Below are 20,303 nucleotides of genomic sequence, written 5' to 3'. Positions count from 1 at the left end.
GTTTATATATGTGTCAGTTGCAGGCTGATGAGGGCCCTGAACCCAGAGGAAGGGCATGGCCCCTTTTAAGAACCTTCCCTTTTAATGATAATTGCACCTGGAGTGGGAGGAGACTTTCACCAGCCAGCTTAGCATAAAAGGGGAGGCTCAAGAGAAGTAGGCCCCTGAAAGAGGTTAGGAGTTGAAGAGCTGAAATAAATACTGTGTGGACCCAGGCCTCACTATTGCACTGCATTAGTCCCTGTCCCAATAATTGAGGACACCCTTTGAAAGAATCGCTGTGCACCTAGTCGGCTTCGCCATTAAAAACAAACTGGTTGACCGCCTCAAAGACTCCCCCTGCGGGGCTAACGAAAGCCTCATGACTCTTCGATTCACCCTATCCCGGAACCAGTGCACCACAGTCATCACTGTGTACGCCCCAACACTCGATGCAACAGATGAGGTCAAAGAGGGTTTTTACTCCAACCTCTCAAAGTTCTTGTCCTGCGTCCCCACGGCCAACAAACTGTTCCTCCTCGGTGACTTCAACGACAGGGTTGGCAAGGACACAGACCTCTGGGGTGACGTGATAGGGAGAGAGGGAGTAGGGAAAGCCAACTCCAGCAGTACCCTACTCCTGACAAAATGTCTGGAGCACGAACTTATCGGCAACACCTTGTTCCGCCAGAGGGACAAATGCAAGGCATCGTGGCAATACCCTCGCTCCAAGCACTGGCACCTGCTCGACTATGTCATCGTCCGAGCCAGGGATCGCAAGGATGTGTGCATCAACCGCGCCATGACAGGAGTCGACGATTGCTGGATGGACCACCATCTAATCCGATCAATCATCGACATCAACATAGCCCCAAAGCGGAGGGGGCAGCAGAAGCAGTGCCGCAAAAAAGTCAATGCTGGAGCACTTAAGGACCCAGCTAAGAGAGCCCTATACAGCCAGTGCCTCACAGCTAACCTGGCGTGCCTTGATGACCCGGAGACGCAGAATGTCCACAACGCTTGGTCTGCCCTCCAGGCCTCCATAACCAGTGCCTGCAAAGAGACATCGGTCACTCAACCAGGAAACACCAGGACTGGTTTGATGAAAATGATCAGGAGATCCAAGAGCTAATAGATCACAAGCGCAGGGCATTTCTGAGCTTTAAACAACAACCCAATGCGGGAGCAGCAAAATAGCATTACAGACGGCTCGAGGCTGAGGTTCAACAAAAAACTCGGGACCTAAAGAACAGGTGGTGGATGGAGAAAGCACAGGAGATACAGCAGCTGGCCGACCGCCATGATGTGCGAGGATTCTTCACCGCAGTCAAGGCCACCTATGGGCCAAACTCCCAAGGCCCCACCCCACTCCTGGTCAAGAACGGGGAAACACTCATCACGGACACTGAGGCAGTCAGGGCCCACTGGGAGGAGCACTTTGAAGATCTCCTCAATCGAGACTCTGCCTTTGATTCGAGTGTTCTCGATTCCATCCCGCAGCATGCTACCTGCCACCACCTCAGTAAGACCCCAACACTGCATAAGGTAGAAAAAGCCATAAGGCAGCTTAAAAACAACAAGGCTACGGGTGCGGATGGAATCCCTGCTTGAGGCATTGAAGTATGGCAGAGAGGCACTGCTGGTGCGAACACACGACCTCATCTTTCTCATCTGGAGGGAGGAGAGCATGCCGGGGGGGCTCAGAGAGGCAGTGATCGTGACCATCTTTAAAAAAGGGGATAAGTCCGACTGCGGCAACTACAGAGGAATCTCCCTGCGATCAGCCACTGGGAATGTCGTCGCTAGAGTCCTCCTCAGCCATCTTCTTCCCGTGGCCGAGAAACTCCTCCCGGAGTCACAGTGCGGGTTTTGTCCCCTACGGGGCACAACAGACATGATTTTTGCAGCGCGACAGATTTAGAAAAATTGCAGGGAACAGCGGCAGCCCTTATACATGGCTGCCTTCGACCTTACAAAGGCCTTTGATACCGTCAACCGCGAGGGTCTATGGAGCATCCTCCTCCGTTTCAGATGCCCCCAAAAGTTCGTCACCATTCTCTGCCTGCTCCATGAAAACACGCAGGCCATGATCCTTATCAATGGATGCATCACGTCTGGACCTGGGTCAAACAGGGCTGCGTATTGCCACAAGTCTCTTCTCAATCTTCCTCGCCATCATGCTCCACCTCACAGTCAACAAGCTGGAGAGGAAGTAAACTACAGAAGCAGTGGGAACCTGTTCAACCTGGGCCGTCTCCAGGCCAGGTCCAAGACCACCCCAACCTCTGTTGTCGAGCTACAGTACGCGGACGACGCCTGCGTCTGCGCACATACAGAGGCTGAACTCCAGGACATAGTTGACGTATTTACTGAGGTGTACGAAAGCATAGGCCTTACGCTAAACATCCGTAAGACAAAGGTCCTTCAGCAGCCTGTCCTCACCACACAGCACTACCCCCCAGTCATCAAGATCCATGGTGCAGCCCTGGACACCGTGGATCATTTCCCATACCTCGGGAGCCTCCCATCAACAAGAGCAGGCATCGACGACGAGATCCAACACTGCTGTCAGTGCAGCCTTCGGCCGCCTGAGGAAAAGAGTGTTTGAAGACCAGGCCCTCAAAACTGCCACCAAGCTCATGGTCTACAGGGCTGTACTAATACCCGCCCTCCTGTATGGCTCAGAGACATGGACAATGTACAGTAGACACCTCAAGTTGCTGGAAAAATATCACCAACGATGAGTCCGCAAGATCCTACAAATCCCCTGGGAGGACAGACGCACCAACATCAGCACCTCGTCCAGGCTAACATCCATTGAAGCACTGACCACACTCGATCAGCTCTGCTGGGCAGGCCACCTAGTTCACATGCCAGACAGAAGACTCCCAAAGCAAGTGCTCTACTCGGAACTCCTTCACGGCAAACGAGCCAAAGGTGGACAACGGAAACGTTACAAGGACACCCTCAAAGCCTCCCTGATAAAGTGCGACATCCCCACTGACACCTGAGATCCCTGCCAAAGACCGCCCAAAGTGGAGGAAGTGCATCCAGGAGGGCGCTGAGCACCTCGAGTCTCAACACCGAGAGCATGCAGAAATCAAGCGTAAGCAGTTGAAAGAGTGTGCATCAAGCCAGTCCCACCCCTTCCCTCAACGACAATCTATCTCACCTGTGACAGAGTCTGTGGCTCGTGTATTGGACTGTTCAGCCACCAAAGTACTCACTTCCGGAGTGGAAGCAAGTCTTCCTCAATTCCGAGGGATTGCCTATGATGATGATGATATGGACCAAGTGGGACCACTGTAGAGGTTAGCACAAGAACATCAGTATATTTAATTAGTGGTTGACTATGCCACGAAATATCCTGAAGCGATTCCACTAAGGAATACAACCTCTAAAACCCTAGCGGGTGAATTAGTGAAGATGTTCACCAAGCTGGGGGTCCCAAAGGAGGTCTTAATGGACATATGGGTATTCCCTTTGTGTCCAAACTGATGAAAGATCTGCTCCACATCAAGACTCCAAGGATCTCAGAGCACCCTTCTCAAACCTTGTGGCGAGCTTCCTCAATGGAACCCTCGAGAATGCTAGAAAAAGGTTTGGGAAAAGGATGAAAAAACTGGTTTACGCTACTGTCATATTTCATGTTTGCAGTTGGGGAGGTGCCCCAGTCCTCTAGAATTTCCGCCGTTTAAGTTGCTGTATGGGCGCCAGCCTTTTGGAATCCTTGATATCGCTAAAGAGGAATGGGAGGGTACAAAACAGTCCCTCCAAAAATATTGTTTAACACATAGTGAAGATGAGGGAGGCGCTGGAAGCCGTTACTCCTAAAGTGAGAGCTCAGTTAGAGCAGGTGCAGGAAAACTAGAGAGCCCAGTATAATGAGACTGCGGTCAGGAGATTCTGACCAGGCAACCGTGTTATGATCATTGTCTCCACACCTGAAATCAAGCTCCTTGCCCAGTGATAGGGACCTTATAAGCTTATAGAGATGGTGGGCCAGGTGTATTGTATCAGGCAACTTCACTGAAGGAAGCCTGAGCAGATCTACCACATGCACCTCATAAAGTCAGAAAGAGAGAGAGAGAGGCCCTCGCAGTGATGGAGGATCCAATAGGGAGCCCTAAACGCAAGTTACCAAAGATCAGTTCACCTCTCTAGTGAATTGACTGAGGATCAATATAGGCAGGCTCAGGACATGGTACACCAAAACCACTAAGTATTTACATTTCAACCCAAGAGAGCAATCTCCCATGACTTGGTGACGCCCCCTAGGATGCCCATAACAGTAAGACCTTACAGAATCCCAGAACCCAATCAGAAGGAGGTAAACCAAAAGATTAAAAGGATGTTTAGACTAGGAGTGAATGAAGAATCACATAGTGAAAGGAGTAGCCCCATTGTTTTAGCTCCGAAACCTGATGGGAACTGGCAAGTCTATAATGACTTTCGGAAACTGAATGAGGTATTCATATTCGATGCCTTGAGGGGGGATGAGTTGTCTGAGAGATTGGGGAAGGCCAATTATCTCTTTACCTTCGAATTGACCAAAGAATACTGGCAGATCCCTTTTGAAACCATGAAAGAGAAAATAGCTCTTGCAGCTCCTGAGGGGCTCGACTAGTACACAGTCATGCCATTTAGATTGTGTGGAGCCCCAGATACCTTCCAAAGACTCGTGAACCAAGTATTGAGGCGTCATACCCAGTATGCGACAGCGTACTTGGATCGTCATCTATGATACAGACTGGGGTTCGCACATACATAAGGTAGAGGCTGTATTTGACATCCTAAGGATATTTGGGCTCACAGCAAACCCAGAGAGGTGCCACTTTGGGTTGTCCGAGAACAAATACCTAAGGTACACTGTAGAGGAAGGGATAGTGATGCGTCAAGTTAACAAAGTAGAAGCTATAAAAGCCTTGCCCAACCGGGGAATATGAAGCATGTTGGACTTTTTTGGGTGTTGTCTGTTACTACCGACTCTGTCTTCTGGAATTTGCTACCCAAGCTGCCCCGCTTACCAACCTGACTAAAGCTAAGGCACCAAACCAGGGTATGATGGATCTCTGAGGCGAAGACTGCTTTCAGGGACCTGAACAAAGCATTGTGTATTAATGCAGTGCTCAGGGTCCCAGACTTTAGCAAACCATTGCCTCAGCTGTACTCTCTCAACTAGTACGCTATGGTAGAGAAGGAGTGCCTATCAATTCAATGAGCTGTAAAAATCTTAAGGTATTGCCTACTGGGATGGCAATTTCTCCTCGTGACCGATCATGCTCCTCAAATGGATGCGATCCAACAAAGCAAAATACACCGTGTTACCCGGTGTTTTTTTTGTCACTCTAGCACTATTATTTTGAGGTGGATCACTGGGCGGGAGGGACTCATGGGAATGCCAATACCCTCTCTCAAGCATACTAGCTCGTGGTGCAAGCTGCTCAAGTCGATGGCTCTATGCTGGGGTGGGTGGTGGGTGGGGAGAAGGGGTGTGGGTAGTGTGAGGCAGGGTGATTATGGGTCAGGATTCCACAAGATGGGTATGGCCCTTTTATAAGAACCTTCCCTTTTAAAGATAGCTTGCACTGGGAATGAGAGCACCTGGAGAGGGTGGAGGCTTTCCCCAGTCAGCTAAGCATTATAGGGGAGGTTCAAGGGAAATCGTCCCTGAAAGAGGCTGAGAGTTGAAGAGCTGAAAGATGTGCTTTGTGTTATGTGCATTAAAAGGTGTTTGGAATTTGGATTGTTCAAGGACTGCTGTTTGTAAGGGAAAGGAAGCTATGAGATGGTAGGACCCTGTATCTATATATGTGTATGTGTGTATAATATACATTTATACACATACATATACATACATATATACACACATATACATATATACTGTGTACGTAGAGGGTTGTGAATCTTTGGAGTTCTCCACTCCAAAGAGCTGTGGAGGCTGGGTCATTGAATATATTTAAAGTGGAGATAGACAGATTTTTGAATGATGAGGGAGTTGAGGGTTATGGGGAGCAGGCAGGGAAGTGGAGTTGAGGACAAGATCAGATCAGCCATGATCTTATTGAATAGCAGAGCAGGCTCAAGGGGCCAAATGACCTACTCCTGTTCTTATTTCTTATGTTATGTACTTGGGTATATATACTGTGTGTGTGTGTGTATATAATATGGTTAACCCTTGCCACTGGATAAAGGCCTAGCTCTGTCAAGTTCATGTGGTGGCCAGCCACCACACGTTAAAGAAAATCCACGCACAGACATTTTCCACCCTTTCAATTGGAGTTTAGGACTGGAATATCGGGTCCTTCATTGAAACATCTGTGAACTCATCCCTTTTGGTGCGGAAGCAAGTCATCCTCGTTCGAGGAACCCCCATGATGATGATATATACACGAAGGAAGACACAAATAACCTTCCGGAAATACTAAGGGACCGAGGGTCCAGTGAGAAGGAGGAACTGAAGGAAATCCTTATTAGGCAGGAAATGGTGTTAGGAAAATTGATGGGATTGAAGGCCGATAAAATCCCCGGGCCTGATAGTCTGCATCCCAGAGTACTTAAGGAAGTAGCCCAAGAAATAGTGGATGCATTGGTGATCATTTTCCAAGTCTGGATCAGTTCCTATGGACTAGAGGGTAGCTAATGTAACACCACTTTTTAAGAAAGGAGGGAGAGAGAAAATGGGTAATTATAGGCCGGTTAGCCTGACATCAGTAGTGGGGAAAATGTTGGAATCATTTAAAGATGAAATAGCAGCACATTTAGAAAGCAGTGACAGGATCGGTCCAAGTCAGCATGGATTTATGAAAGGGAAATCCTGCTTGACAAATCTAGAATTTTTTGAGGATGTAACTGGTAGAGTGAACAAGGGAGACCCAGTGGATGTGGTGTATTTGGACTTTCAAAAGGCTTTTGACAAGGTCCCACACAAGAGATTGGTGTGCAAAATTAAAGCACATGGTATTGGGGGTAATGTACTGATGTGGATAGAGAACTGGTTGGCAGACAGAAAGCAGAGAATCGGGATAAACGGGTCCTTTTCATAATGGCAGACAGTGACTAGTGGTGTGCTGCAGGGCTCAGTGCTGGGACCCCAGCTATTTACAATTTACATTAATGATTTGGATGAAGGAATTGAGTGTAATATCTCCAAGTTTGCAGATGACACTGTGAGGAGGACGCTAAAAGTTTGCAGGGTGACTTGGACAAGTTAGGTGAGTGGGCAAACGCGTGACAGATGCAGTATAATGTGGATAAATGTGAGGTTATCCACTTTGGTGGCAAAAACACGAAGGCAGAAAATTATCTGAATGGCGGCAGATTAGGAAAAGGGGAGGTGCAACGAGACCTGGGTGTCATGGTACATCAGTCATTGAATTTGGCATGCAGGTGCAGCAGGTTGTGAAGAAAGCAAATGGTATGTTGGCCTTCATAGCTAGGGGATTTGAGTATAGGAGCAGGGAGATCTTACTGCAGTTGTACAGGGCCTTAGTGAGGCCTCACCTGAAATATTGTGTTCGGTTTTGGTCTCCTAGTCTGAGGAAGGACGTTCTTGCTATTGAGGGAGTGCAGCGAAGGTTCACCAGACAGATTCCCGGAATGGCAGGACTGACATATGAGCGACTGGATCGACTGGGCCTGTATTCATTGGAGTTTAGAAGGATGAGAGGGGATCTCATAGAAACATATAAAATTCTGACGGGACTGGACAGGTTAGATGCAGAAAGAATGTTCCTGATGTTGGGGAAGTCCAGAACCAGGGAATGTAGTCTAAGAATAAGGGGTAAGCCATTTAGGACTGAGATGAGGAGAAACTTCTTCTCAGAGAGTTGTTAACCTGTGGAATTTCCTACCGCAGAGAGTTGTTGATGCCAGTTCATTGGCTTTATTCAAGGGAGAGTTAGATATGGCCCTTACGGCTAACGGGATCATAAGAACATAAGAATTAGGAACAGGAGTAGGCCATCTAGCTCCTCGAGCCTGCTCCACCATTCAATAAGATCATGGCTGATCTGGTCGTGGACTCCGCTCCACTTACCCGCCTGCTCCCCGTAACCCTTAATTCCCTTATTGCTTAAAAATCTATCTATCTTTGACTTGAAAACATTCAATGAGCTAGCCTCAACTGCTTCCTTGGGCAGAGAATTCCACAGATTCACAACCCTCTGGGAGAAGAAATTCTTTCTCAACTCGGTTTTAAATTGGCTCCTCCGTATTTTGAGGCTGTGCCCCCTAGTTCTAGTCTCCCCCACCAATGGAAACAACCTCTCTGCCTCTATCTTGTCGATCCCTTTTATTATTTTAAATGTTTCTATAAGATCATCCCTCATCTTTCTGAACTCCAAGGAGTAAAGACCCAGTCTACTCAATCTATCATCATAAAGTAACCCCCTCATTTCTGGAATCAGCCTAGTGAATCGTCTCTGTACCCCTTCCAAAGCTAGTATATCCTTCCTTAAGTAAGGTGACAAAAACTGCACGCAGTACTCCAGGTGCGGCCTTACCAATACCTTATACAGTTGCAGCAACACCTCCCTGCTTTTGTACTCCATCCCTCTCGCAATGAAGGCCAACATTCCATTCGCCTTCCTGATTACCTGCTGCACCTGCAAACTAACCTTTTGGGATTCATGCACAAGGACTCCCAGGTCCCTCTGCACCGCAGCATGTTGTAATTTCTCCCCATTCAAATAATATTCCCTTTTACTGTTTTTTTTTCCAAGGTAGATGACCTCACACTTTCCGACATTGTATTCCATCTGCCAAACCTTAGCCCATTCGCTTAACCTATCCAGATCTCCTTGCAGCCTCTCTCAGTCCTCTACACAACCCGCTTTCCCACTAATCTTAGTGTCATCTGCAAATTTTGTTACACTATACTCTGTCCCCTCTTCTAGGTCATCTATGTATATTGTAAACAGTTGTGGTCCCAGTACTGATCCCTGTGGCACACCACTAACCACTGATTTCCAACCGGAAAAGGACCCATTTATCCTGACTCTCTGCTTTCTGTTCGCCAGCCAATTCTCTATCCATGCTAATACATTTCCTCTGACTCCGCGTACCTTTATCTTCTGCAGTAACCTTTTGTGTGGCACCTTATCGAATGCCTTTTGGAAATCTAAATACACCACATCCATCGGTACACCTCTATCCACCATGCTTGTTATATCCTCAAAGAATTCCAGTAAATTAGTTAAACATGATTTCCCTTTCATGAATCCATGCTGCGCCTGCTTGATTGCACTATTCCGATCCAGATGTCCCGCTGTTTCTTCCTTAATGATAGTTTCAAGCATTTTCCCCACTACAGATGTTAAACTAACCGGCCTATAGTTACCTGCCTTTTGCCTGCCCCCTCTTTTAAACAGAGGCGTTACATTAGCTGCTCTCCAATCCGCTGGTATCTCCCCAGAGTATAGAGAATTTTGGTAGATTATAACAAATGCATCTGCTATAACTTCCGCCATCTCTTTTAATACCCTGGGATGCATTTCATCAGGACCAGGGGACTTGTCTACCTTCAGTCCCATTAGTCTTTCCAGCACTACCTCCCTAGTGATAGTGATCATCTCAAGGTCCTCCCTTCCCACATTCCTATGACCAGCAATTTTTGGCATGGTTTTTGTGTCTTCCACTGTGAAGACGGAAGCAAAATAATTGTTTAATGTCTCAGCCATTTCCACATTTCCCATTATTAAATCCCCCTTTTCATCATCTAAGGGACCAACATTTACTTTAGTCACTCTTTTCCGTTTTATATATCTGTAAAAGCTTTTACTATCTGTTTTTATGTTTTGCGCAAGTTTACCTTCGTAATCTATCTTCCCTTTCTTTATTGCTTTTTTAGTCATTCTTTGCTGTTGCTTAAAATTTTCCCAATCTTCTAGTTTCCCACTAACCTTGGCCACCTTATACGCATTGGTCTTTGATTTGATACTTTCCTTTATTTCCTTGGTTATCCACAGCTGGTTATCTCTTCTCTTGCCGCCCTTCTTTTTCACTGGAATATATTTTTGTTGCGCATTATGAAAGAGCTCCTTAAAAGTCCTCCACTGTTCCTCAATTGTGCCACCGTTTAGTCCTTGTTTCCAGTCTACTTTAGCCAACTCTGCCCTCATCCCACTGTAGTCCCCTTTGTTTAAGCATAGTACGCTCATTTCTGACACAACTTCCTCATCCTCAATCTGTATTACAAATTCAACCATATTGTGATCATTCATTCCGAGAGGATCTTTTACGAGGAGATCGTTTATTTTTCCTGTCTCGTTACACAGGACCAGATCCAAAATGGCTTGTTCCCTTGTAGGCTCTGTTACATACTGTTCTAAGAAACAATCCCGTATGCATTCTATGAATTCCTCCTCCAGGCTACCCCCTGCGATTTGATTTGACCAATCGATATGTAGGTTAAAATCCCCCATAACTACTGCCGTTCCTTTTTCACATGCCTCCATTATTCCCTTGATTATTGCCCGCCCCACCATGAAGTTATTATTTGGGGGCCTATAAACTACGCCGACCAGTGACTTTTTCCCCTTACTATCTCTAATCTCCACCCACAATGATTCAACATTTTGTTCATTGGAGCCAATATCATCCCTCACAACTGCCCTGATATCATCCTTTATTAACAGAGCTACCCCACTTCCTTTCCCTTCTTGCCTATCTTTCTGAATCGTCAGGATCATGGGGTATGGAGAGAGAGAGCAGGAAAGGGGTACTGAGGTGAATGATCAGCCATGATCTTATTGATGGTGCAGGCTCGAAGGGCCAAATGGCCTACTTCTGCACCATTTTCTATGTTTCTATAGTGTGTCGGTGTTTGTGTATATTGCAGAATAACTGATGGAAACTGCAGGAACAGTGCTTTTCACTTGACCTCAGCATCCCTTTGTTAGGGATGAGACAAATCAGTCCCTGTTCCTGCTACTGATTGCTACCCAGTGACCCCTACTGGAAAATATGTATAATTGTGTACTTAGTGTGCAGACTAGGTCACACAAGCTGCTAATAATTACTGATTCGGCTCGAGCATGAAGAATTGTGAAGATTGACAACATTTGTGAATCCATATATCAGCTTTTGAACTTGGCGGTAGTAAGGTGTAAGTCATACTGATAACGTTGCGACAGGAAGCTTTTCGCTGAGCAGCAAAAACCTTGTTGACCAATGCAGAAGTTACACCTCGAAATTGTTAGGTAACTAGAAACCTGCATGAAGGTGAGACTCATAAGGATGCTTTGATAAGGTTTTCAAAGATGCATAGTTTACTTTTATTTTTGGCCCTTTTTTTAGCTCATAACTTTTCATTTGAACTACAGAAACACACACAAATCTATTGATGCAAGTTGTTTTGTTACAAGGTGACCACTGAATTATCCTACATGTAAAAATTATGAATGAGCAAGTTGTGCGCGTGTGGGTAGATTAAGGTATAGATTATTCGTGAGAACCTGACAATTTCAAAAGTTGACAATTAGCCCCAAATTCCAGTTAAGTATTTTTGCAATACTTATAAAGGGCCATCTACAATATTGGTACAATTAAAGGTTGTTGTTGCAGTTACCAAAAGTTGAGATTTATAGTAGTATATTAGCTGCAGGAGACAGAGTTAGGCTTTTGAAACTGGAATTTATTAACCATTCTGGCAGTTGTTACTGGATTTAAGCATATATTTACTAAAAGTGAGGTGAATCAATTTTCTCATTACCTTCAGAACAAATTTCTGTTTTTGTTTGGATCAAACTCTTTGAAAATGTGAATAAAAAGAAAACTGAAACAAAAACAGAAAATGCTGGAAAGACTCAGTCAGTCAGCATCTGTGGAGAGAACCGATTAAAATTAGTGTTTCAGGTGAAGAAGGGTCCACGCCTAAAACATTAACTTGTCTGTTCTCTCCACAGATTCTGACTGACCAGCTATGAGTTTCCAACTTTGTTTTTCTATGAAAATACTGCAGTGCAGTCTGACAGGTGTACAAATGTTCTTGCATAAAGTATTAGTGAATTATAGATGTAAACTTTTAATTAACTTTTTTAATCCTTTCTTCTCCTCACTCTCCATGTCAGAAACTCCAGTCAAGCAAGCAACTTTAATTCACTGTCCTTAAATCACTGCTGTGCAATATTATGGACCTTGGGCCAGAATGTGTCTAACATAGAACACTGAAGGGCCAGACAAATCTTGTTTAAACTCACATGATGCAAGATTACCGTTTCTTCTTTTAATTTTACATGAATAATAAAGATATGCATTTTCATTATGGAACAAGATCCATTAGATTATTTTCAAGAGCTACTTTTAGCAAAGGCAGAAGCATGAAAATTAATGCAAGAGTCACCTGACCTATGATGTATTTTTTTTTATTATCACCCAAGTTGGAATCAGATTCTGTTGTTCTGCAATATTGCTTTAAGAGCAAAGTGCCAAAGCCCAAGACATCATTAACAATGGTACTTCTGTCTGTAGCACTAGCTGTAAAACCAATTTCAGTTAAATTTATTGATGATCAAACACCTTGTTAGAAAGAACTTTTACTTTTTTTAAACTAGAAATGCTGTATTACTCCTAGTATTATGATTGCCGTCATTATTAAAATGGACTCTTGTTTCCAGTGCCATTGTATGTGCTTCAAATAGTTTGCATATTTTCAAGCGTGGCACTTGTATTGATTAAAGCAAAATTGATGTACATTTTCAGATGGTGTGGAAAAATCTATGTAATCTGAAAATGTTGGACCATGCAGTTGATTGCAGCAGCAGACTGACTTGTAACATTTTCCAGTATTGGTGTTCACTTTATTCTTGTATGCAGTCAATATTTCCAGCCATGTGTCATTTAAAAAATAAATAAACTTAGTGGCCTGCCCAGCAACTCTCTTTATTACAAAATCAAAATACTGCGGATGCTGGAAATCTGAAGTAAAAACAGAAAATGCTGGAAATACTCAGCAGGTCAGGTAGCATCTGTGGAGAGAGAAACAGCATTAACGTTTCAGGCCGATGGCCTTTCGTCGTGAGTTCTGATGAAAGGTCATCGACCTGAAACTTTAACTCTGTTTCTCTCTCCACAGATGCTGCCTGATCTGCTGAGTATTTCCAGCATTTTCTGTTTTTATAACCTTTTGTTATGCATGTTCAAAATTGGCATTGTTAAAGTACTATTCAAACTTACTGAGAAACATGTAATCTGTACCGGTGATGTGTTTTCCTCCCCCATGGTACAGGAAAGATCGGTTTAATTTTTATGAGTAAGACTGTTGCTTTTTTAAAAAAAAATGAAGTGTGGTGGAATTACACACACAATTGTGCAAATTTGAAACTTTGGGGTGGCAGAAGCAGTAGTGCTCTACATGTTGAAAGATACGATAAGAGTTTATTTTCATTAGACTATTCTTTGCTCCAAAACCAATCCATTGTCCTGCTCTCTTCCCATATCCCTGCATTCTATGCTACTTCAAATGTTAAACCATTTTTCCCTGAAAAGATACAATAATTTCTGTCTCAACTCTTGCCTGTGGCAACAGCATTCCAACAACTCTGTATAAAGAAACTTTTCCTAACCTCGCTTCTTGCCCTCTTAGTGACCATTTAAAATTGGTGATTGCTTGTCACTGATTCTCCAACCAGATTCACCTTATCAAAACCCGTCATCATTATTTTTTAAATCTTTTAAATTTCCACTTAACCTACTTTGTTCCAGTGTAAATAGTCGCAATATCTCTCAATTTTTGCTCATCTTCGATACCATCCTGATGAATCTATGTTGTATGATCTTTATGGCTTATTTGTCATTTTTATAATTTGAGCACACAAAACTGGCCTTTATAATGAATGTTGCTACTCCATGGCAAATAATCCAAACACACAGAAGTACAGAGCTTTTGTTCTAAAGAGAGAGGTAGATCTAAAAGAATGAAATGATGGTACTGAATGTTATAATCCATTTCTTGTGACAATGCAAGTAGTAATAATCGACAAAAAAGTGAAATCAGTGGTGCATGTGTACAGAGCTTAGCGACAAAGTAGATTGGTTTTTTAACAACTTACATTTATTTAGTGTCTTTAACAGAGAAAACCATACCAAGGCACTTCACAGAGGTGTAAGGAAAAATGGACATCAAGTCAGAGACTCAGATATTAGGAGGAGTGACCAGAAGCTTGGTCAGAGAGGTGTGTTTTAAGAAGGTATTAAAGGAAGAGAGGGAGGTAGCACGAGGCACGAGGCAGAGTAGTTTAGGGAGGGAATTTCAGAGTGTAGGACTTAGATGGCTTAGGGCACATCTGCCGATGATGCAAAGGGAGGCGGGAATGCACAAGATGCCAGAGTCTGAGAGGAGCAGAGGGTTGTACCACTGAAGGAGATAGGGGGAATGAAGCCACAGAGGAATTTAAACACCAGGATGAGAATTTTAAACTTGAGGCATTGGGGGAGCCAATATAGATTGGCAAAGACAGGGGTGATGGATGAGTGGGACTTGGTGCAGGATAGGACAGGGGTAGCAGAGTTTTGGATGAGCTGAGGTTTATGGAAGGTGGAATCTCAATCTGGTTTACCTCTGGGTGAAAATTTCTTATGTTGAAGCACTGGAATTTTATTTGAAGTTTAAATGTAAAATTTCTTGTCTGCATGTTGGCGTTCAGTGGATTTACTTTCACTTGTCTGCTGGTTGGTGTGTGTACTTTTAGCAGCCTCATCATTTCTTTCACAAATCGTTAAATTAGAAGCGGGTGAGATCAGCAGGCTACCACTGAAGGCATGCCCTTAATATCATTCCCTTGAAATTATTCGAAACAATTACAAAAGTACAGCTAAGTATTCTAATCCATAGATTCTGAAGCTGGCCAAAAGAAAAGTTGGGGTTGCTAAATTGCTCCGTAAAATCAATTTCCACCAAAGGCAACTAATTGGAGACTATTGATTTGCACTGATCACTTAATTCTACATTTCTAATGGCACTGGTGTGGGAAACAGTTTCTGAAGTGTTCTGATTTATTTTTCAGGTTGCACGCAGATTCTTTGAAGTCCACCTCATCAGAAACTGATTGCAATGACAATGTACCTTCACACAAGCCCCCAGCACCTCCTGCATCGAAACAGGCTGTGAACGGCTTCTTCTCACAGAGCTTTTATGATTCTCCCCCACCCAGAGTTACTTCCACGTCCACAGATTCAAATCTTTACAACCTGCCAAGGAGTTATTCTCAAGACATAATTGCTGGAACTTGCTCTCCATCGACTGCTGATAGTGAAGGAGATTTATACATATTTAATACACCCTCACGGATATCTGGTGTAGAGAATCAAATCAGACAGATGTCTGTCTGTTACGACATTCCTCCAACACCTGGAGGTACTTATCAGATTCCACGATCTTCTGTAGAGGGGACCCTGAGTCAAAGTTGCTCAAAGTTGGAACCTATACCAGATGTTCCTCCTCCTCGCCCACCAAAACCTTCTTTATCTCATGACCGTTCCCCAGTGGAGACCTATTGTGTACCTCGATCATCCTCCGAGGCCGATACTAATTACAGCGTTCCTACGTCCGGCAAAGCTCTTCGAAGCAATACCATTGGCACTGTGGAAGGCCATTGGCTAAGAAAAGGTCAGTTCAGTGACTTGTGTAAGTAACTATCCTTTCTCTGCTCCCTCAGTTTATCCATTGAATTATTAAGACCAAGAAGACCCCAGGTTCAATTGCCAGGCTGTGCTGAGATAGCTGGTCTCAGCTGGGATTGTAATAAGAGTGCTACAATTAGCTTCACTGCTCCAGGGTTAGTGAGAGGAAAAGTAAAGCAGCTTCCTGCCCTGATCGATATACAATGCCCCTCCTGGAAAGTGTGTGTGTGTGTCAGGTGGGGACAGGATTGGGCTTGATGTGATTCCCTCTACGGTTGAATAATCTTAACATTTGTTGTTGAGACTCATGAATCAGTAATAACCCTGGAGGGCACTGGGAGCCCATGCAATTTTGCTTACTCAATAATATCTTTAGATGAGATGGAGAGAAAAGTAGGTTTGAGGGAAGAACATTTTCTGAAAATATGAATTTGTGAGCTAAAGGACAATCCAAGAAGTCAAAAGCTAGTGCACACTGACAAGTTTGTACATGTCCAGGAAAATGATTTGGGAATAATATTTAGTGGCATGAGGAATTCTAGTGATCAGGTGTGCCTGGATATCCATACTCTCAAATACCCTTCTGATTGGCTTGTTCATGGAGTGAATAGCAGTCCTGAAAGTGAAAATTCCATTGTTCGAAGGAGGTACCTTTTCAGTATTAACCTATTTTTATAATAAATTCATAATTTTAAAAAAGGTTAAAAACCGGTGGAAATTGCTTTCTTTATTAAAGCGTACTTGACTATATAAAATGCAAAGCTGATGATCACCTGCTGACCTAGCCTACTGTAAAGCACCAAATATATTTGCCTGACTGTCATGACACTATCTTAACATGTACAGATATTTTCAGAGTTTCTGGAGAGGGATATGCAAGTCAAATCTCTACATTGAGCTGAGTGCATGTCTGGGCTTGTCCATTAGCAACTCCAGCACATATTGTCTGGGGCCTATTGTGCTCCCAGCAAGTACAAATGTCAATTCTGTGGAACAGGGAACCATGTTGTAGTTCTAGAGTTCTAATGCATGGGATGGAACCTCATGGAACCGCTTATATGAGGATTTACTTTCTTCAGTTTTGCTTTGTTTTTAATTCCCTTTATCAGCAACTTACCTTCTAACCTGGTTAAAGTTTAAGGCACTTCTGCCACCTATATTCTGGAGCTAAGCCAGCCAGGTGTGCGTCCACAAATGACCATTAATTGCTATTAAACAACAACTTGTATTTATATAGCACCTTTTAACGTAGTGAAACATCCCAAGGTGCTTCACAGGAGTATTATGCGATAAAAATTTGACACAGAGCCGCATAAGATGAAATTAGCGCAGGTGACCAAAAACTTGGTCGAAAAGGTAAGTTTTAAGAAACATCTTAGCATAAGAAATAGGAGCAGGAGTAGGCCATTTGGCCCTTTGAGCCTGCTGCGCCATTTAATAAGGTCATGGCTGATTTGATCATGGACTCAACTCCACTTCCCTGCCTGCTCCCCATAACTCTTTATTCACTTATCGCTCAAAAATCTGTCTATCTCCGCCTTAAATATATTCAATGACCCAGCCTCCATAGCACTCTGTGAAGGAAGAAAGAGAGGTAGATAGGCGGAGAGGTTTAGACAGGGAGTTCCAGAGCTTAGGGCCTAGGCAACAGAAGGCACGGCCGCCAATGGTTGAGCGATTATAATCAGGGTAGCTCAGGAGGGCAGAATTAGAGGAGCGCAGACATCTCGGGGTGGGGGAGGGGGGAGGTGTTGTGGGGCTGGAGGAGATTAGAGATAGGGAGGGGTGAGGCCATGAAGGGATTTGAAAATAAGGATGAGAATTTTGAAACCAAGGCTTTGCTTAACCAGAAGCCAATGTAGGTCAGTGAGCGGGACTTGGTGGAGTTAGGACGCGGGCAGCCGAGTTTTGGATCACCTCTAGTTTACATCGGGTAAATTGTGGGAGGCCAACCTACTCAATAGGAAGTACTTTCTGTGCAAAATATTCCAGCCCCTCGCACCCTTTTTTAAACTTCTCTTTATGTAATTTATCAAAAATCTGTTATTACCTTGTTGCATGATAAAGGAAACTTAGCTTTTCAGGTTGGACAGGGGCTCTGATTTGTGCTTGGGTGATGCCTGTCTGAGGCTTAGCCAGTGAGTGTGAGTGTTGACTCAGTAGGGATTGGCAGCCCTTACATTTCTGGATGTCCAGTTACTGCCACGCTGAAACTAATTATGAACCTGAAAGTCAAAATATATACCAGCTTTTCCCCTTTTTCAAGCTTTTTACTTTCCTGATATGGTTTATGAAATCAGCAAACTCAACCCAAGTTAGGCACGCTTTTCAATTTGGGATAGTTGCATGCTGGTATAATATATTATTTTAATATATTCAAGTGCATTGCAAAAATATTTAAAAATTTTTTTAATATGGTATATTTGTCATCAGCTGACTTTTAGTCAGTAATGTTCTTCTGTAGTTACCCAATATCATGTGATCCCCTCAGCTAAGAGTGGGCAGCATCCTGCTGCTGCTGTAACCAGAGAGTAGGAAGCATGCATGAGAGCACCTGTAGACTCCACCCTCTGAGGAGGCACATCTCTTCTATTTCTCCTTCTTGGATGGGCAACTTGCCACACAACCAGTTTCTGCTATAAACTGAAATTGCACCATGCTGTGACTCACTGTGTCCATGCACTGACTCACTCATTGCTCCCAAATCTTTTTAATGTTTTCACTTTATGAATGAGAAATTGCCACAGTTTATATATATTTTTTAAATATCAGATCAGTGATTTTTCTGTTTTGAAAGGTCTGTATTGGTAGGGTGTTGTACAGACTGAAAATAAAGAGGTGCAGGCTGAAATAAAATACTGACATTAAGTAACTTTTATGCCATCCATCATTTTAGTTCATATTTGTAATAAATCCATTCTTTGTGACTTTAAAGATGTTATTTTCAGTTACTGTACCATTCCAGCACATTAACTTATATTTGTATAAAAGATCCACTTTAGACACCTACCAGTTAAAGACAAACTACCAAACTTTTAATCATGCAGTACACGTACATATTTTAATGCATGCAAAGGTGTGATGGTCACAACAAATGTTATGATACTTGAAAGTGGTCTACATTGCTATTTTTATAGGGAAGATGCGCTACAATTCTTGTACTTCAAACCGTTAGTTTTGTCGTCATTTTCAGGTATTTTCTAACATTGAATTTAACACATTCTGTTAGTGTTCTGCTTTCTTCTCTGGGAGAGCACTTTGTTTTTTGTGATCTCACTCTTGAAACCCCTTCCTTTACAGACTGTGGTCCTCAAGATAGCTATGATATTCCACGAACATTTTCAAATTCAGTAGATCTTGGGGAAGGGTTTAGTAGTTACCTAGTAAGTATATTTTATTCATTCTTATGTTGGTAATCACAAAGTTTAGTGTTAAAGTATCCACTAAGTAAAGCAGTTCACGTATACTGAATTGTGACACCCAAAATCATAAATGTTTGTAAAGTCGCGTGCTGGAGTCATTACAGGTATTACCAAATGCTTTATTTATGGAAGAGTGTTCATTGAGTAATTCTAGAAGAAATTATATCTAGAATGTATTTTTTTAATTGCTTTCTAGATTATTTCCTCATCTCATTACTCAAATATTGGTTGACTGTTGAATTATTTTATAGTAGGACTAAGTCTGTTGTATTTCTACAGTAGATCAGTGTGATACCTTTTCTATTTTTTTTGAAGATACAATCTCAAATGCTTGTGGTGCATGTGTCCCAATACTCCGGTCATTAATTCAGTGTTGCAAATTAACTTGCCAAAGAAAAGTTGAGACCCTATGTATGGCATAATAAAAGTACAGCGTAATCATCCAAAGGCAAACCATGGCTGCGATGTATATTATCTAAGGTTACAACTTGCTAAGGCTTCTCCAGCAGTACCTCCCAAACCCGTGACCTCCATAAGCTAGAAGGACAAGGGCAGATGATGCATGGGAGCGCCATCAACTTCAAATTACTCTACAAGTTACGCACCATCCTGACACACATCGCCGTTCCTGAAAATCCTGAAACTCTCTACCTAGCAGCATTGTAGGGGCAATAATTGCCAGGAATGCTCACATCATGAGAGTGAATTTTAAAAAAAAAGGAGTAAGGGGTAGAGAGAGTTACGTTTTAAATGGCCTGCAACCCCAAAGCAAAACCCCTCCCCCCAGGCTCGTTCCCAGACACCGTCAGAAATCTGTCTGGAAGCCTGCCAAAAATATGCCAATAGAGCTGATGATGGAAAATCCACTGGGGTAGTTGTCAGGATCCATGGGCATACATATAATATATATATGAGAGATAATAAGAGAGAGAGGTAGTATATAGATATAGATAGATAGAGATAGTATGTATATATGTATCCATACATATATATCTATGTAGAGAGATAGTATATAGATATTATGATCTGTATTACTTAGTACCATATCTGCGTGTGTGTGTATATATATATATATTATATATATAGTACTAAGCCATACAAATCAGAATGAATAAACTTGTATTTCTAAAGTGCCTTTTCACGTCCTCAGGACATCCCGAAGCACTTTGCAGCCAATGAATTACTTCTGAAGAGTAGTCATGTTGTAATGTAGGCAAACACAATGGCCAAGCTTCATAGTGCAATGTCCCACAAACAGCAATAAGATAAATGACCAGCTGA

General features: G+C 43.1%; 1 protein-coding gene across 6 annotated transcripts in view; it reads left to right on the top strand.

Moving 5' to 3' along the window:
* gab1 (GRB2-associated binding protein 1) overlaps nucleotides 1–20,303 on the top strand; it is a 281,418-nt gene that overhangs the window by 239,353 nt on the left and 21,762 nt on the right. For all 6 annotated transcript variants that reach the window (XM_070872027.1, XM_070872052.1, XM_070872036.1 and 3 more), the window contains 2 exons: nucleotides 14,985–15,586; nucleotides 18,901–18,983. In XM_070872027.1, coding sequence (XP_070728128.1) covers nucleotides 14,985–15,586; nucleotides 18,901–18,983 — 685 coding nt within the window. The remainder of the gene's footprint in view (nucleotides 1–14,984; nucleotides 15,587–18,900; nucleotides 18,984–20,303) is intronic.

This window comes from Pristiophorus japonicus, chromosome 2, assembly GCF_044704955.1.
Source record: "Pristiophorus japonicus isolate sPriJap1 chromosome 2, sPriJap1.hap1, whole genome shotgun sequence".
Taxonomy (NCBI): domain Eukaryota; kingdom Metazoa; phylum Chordata; class Chondrichthyes; family Pristiophoridae; genus Pristiophorus; species Pristiophorus japonicus.
This window is presented reverse-complemented; position numbering and strand designations above follow the sequence as displayed.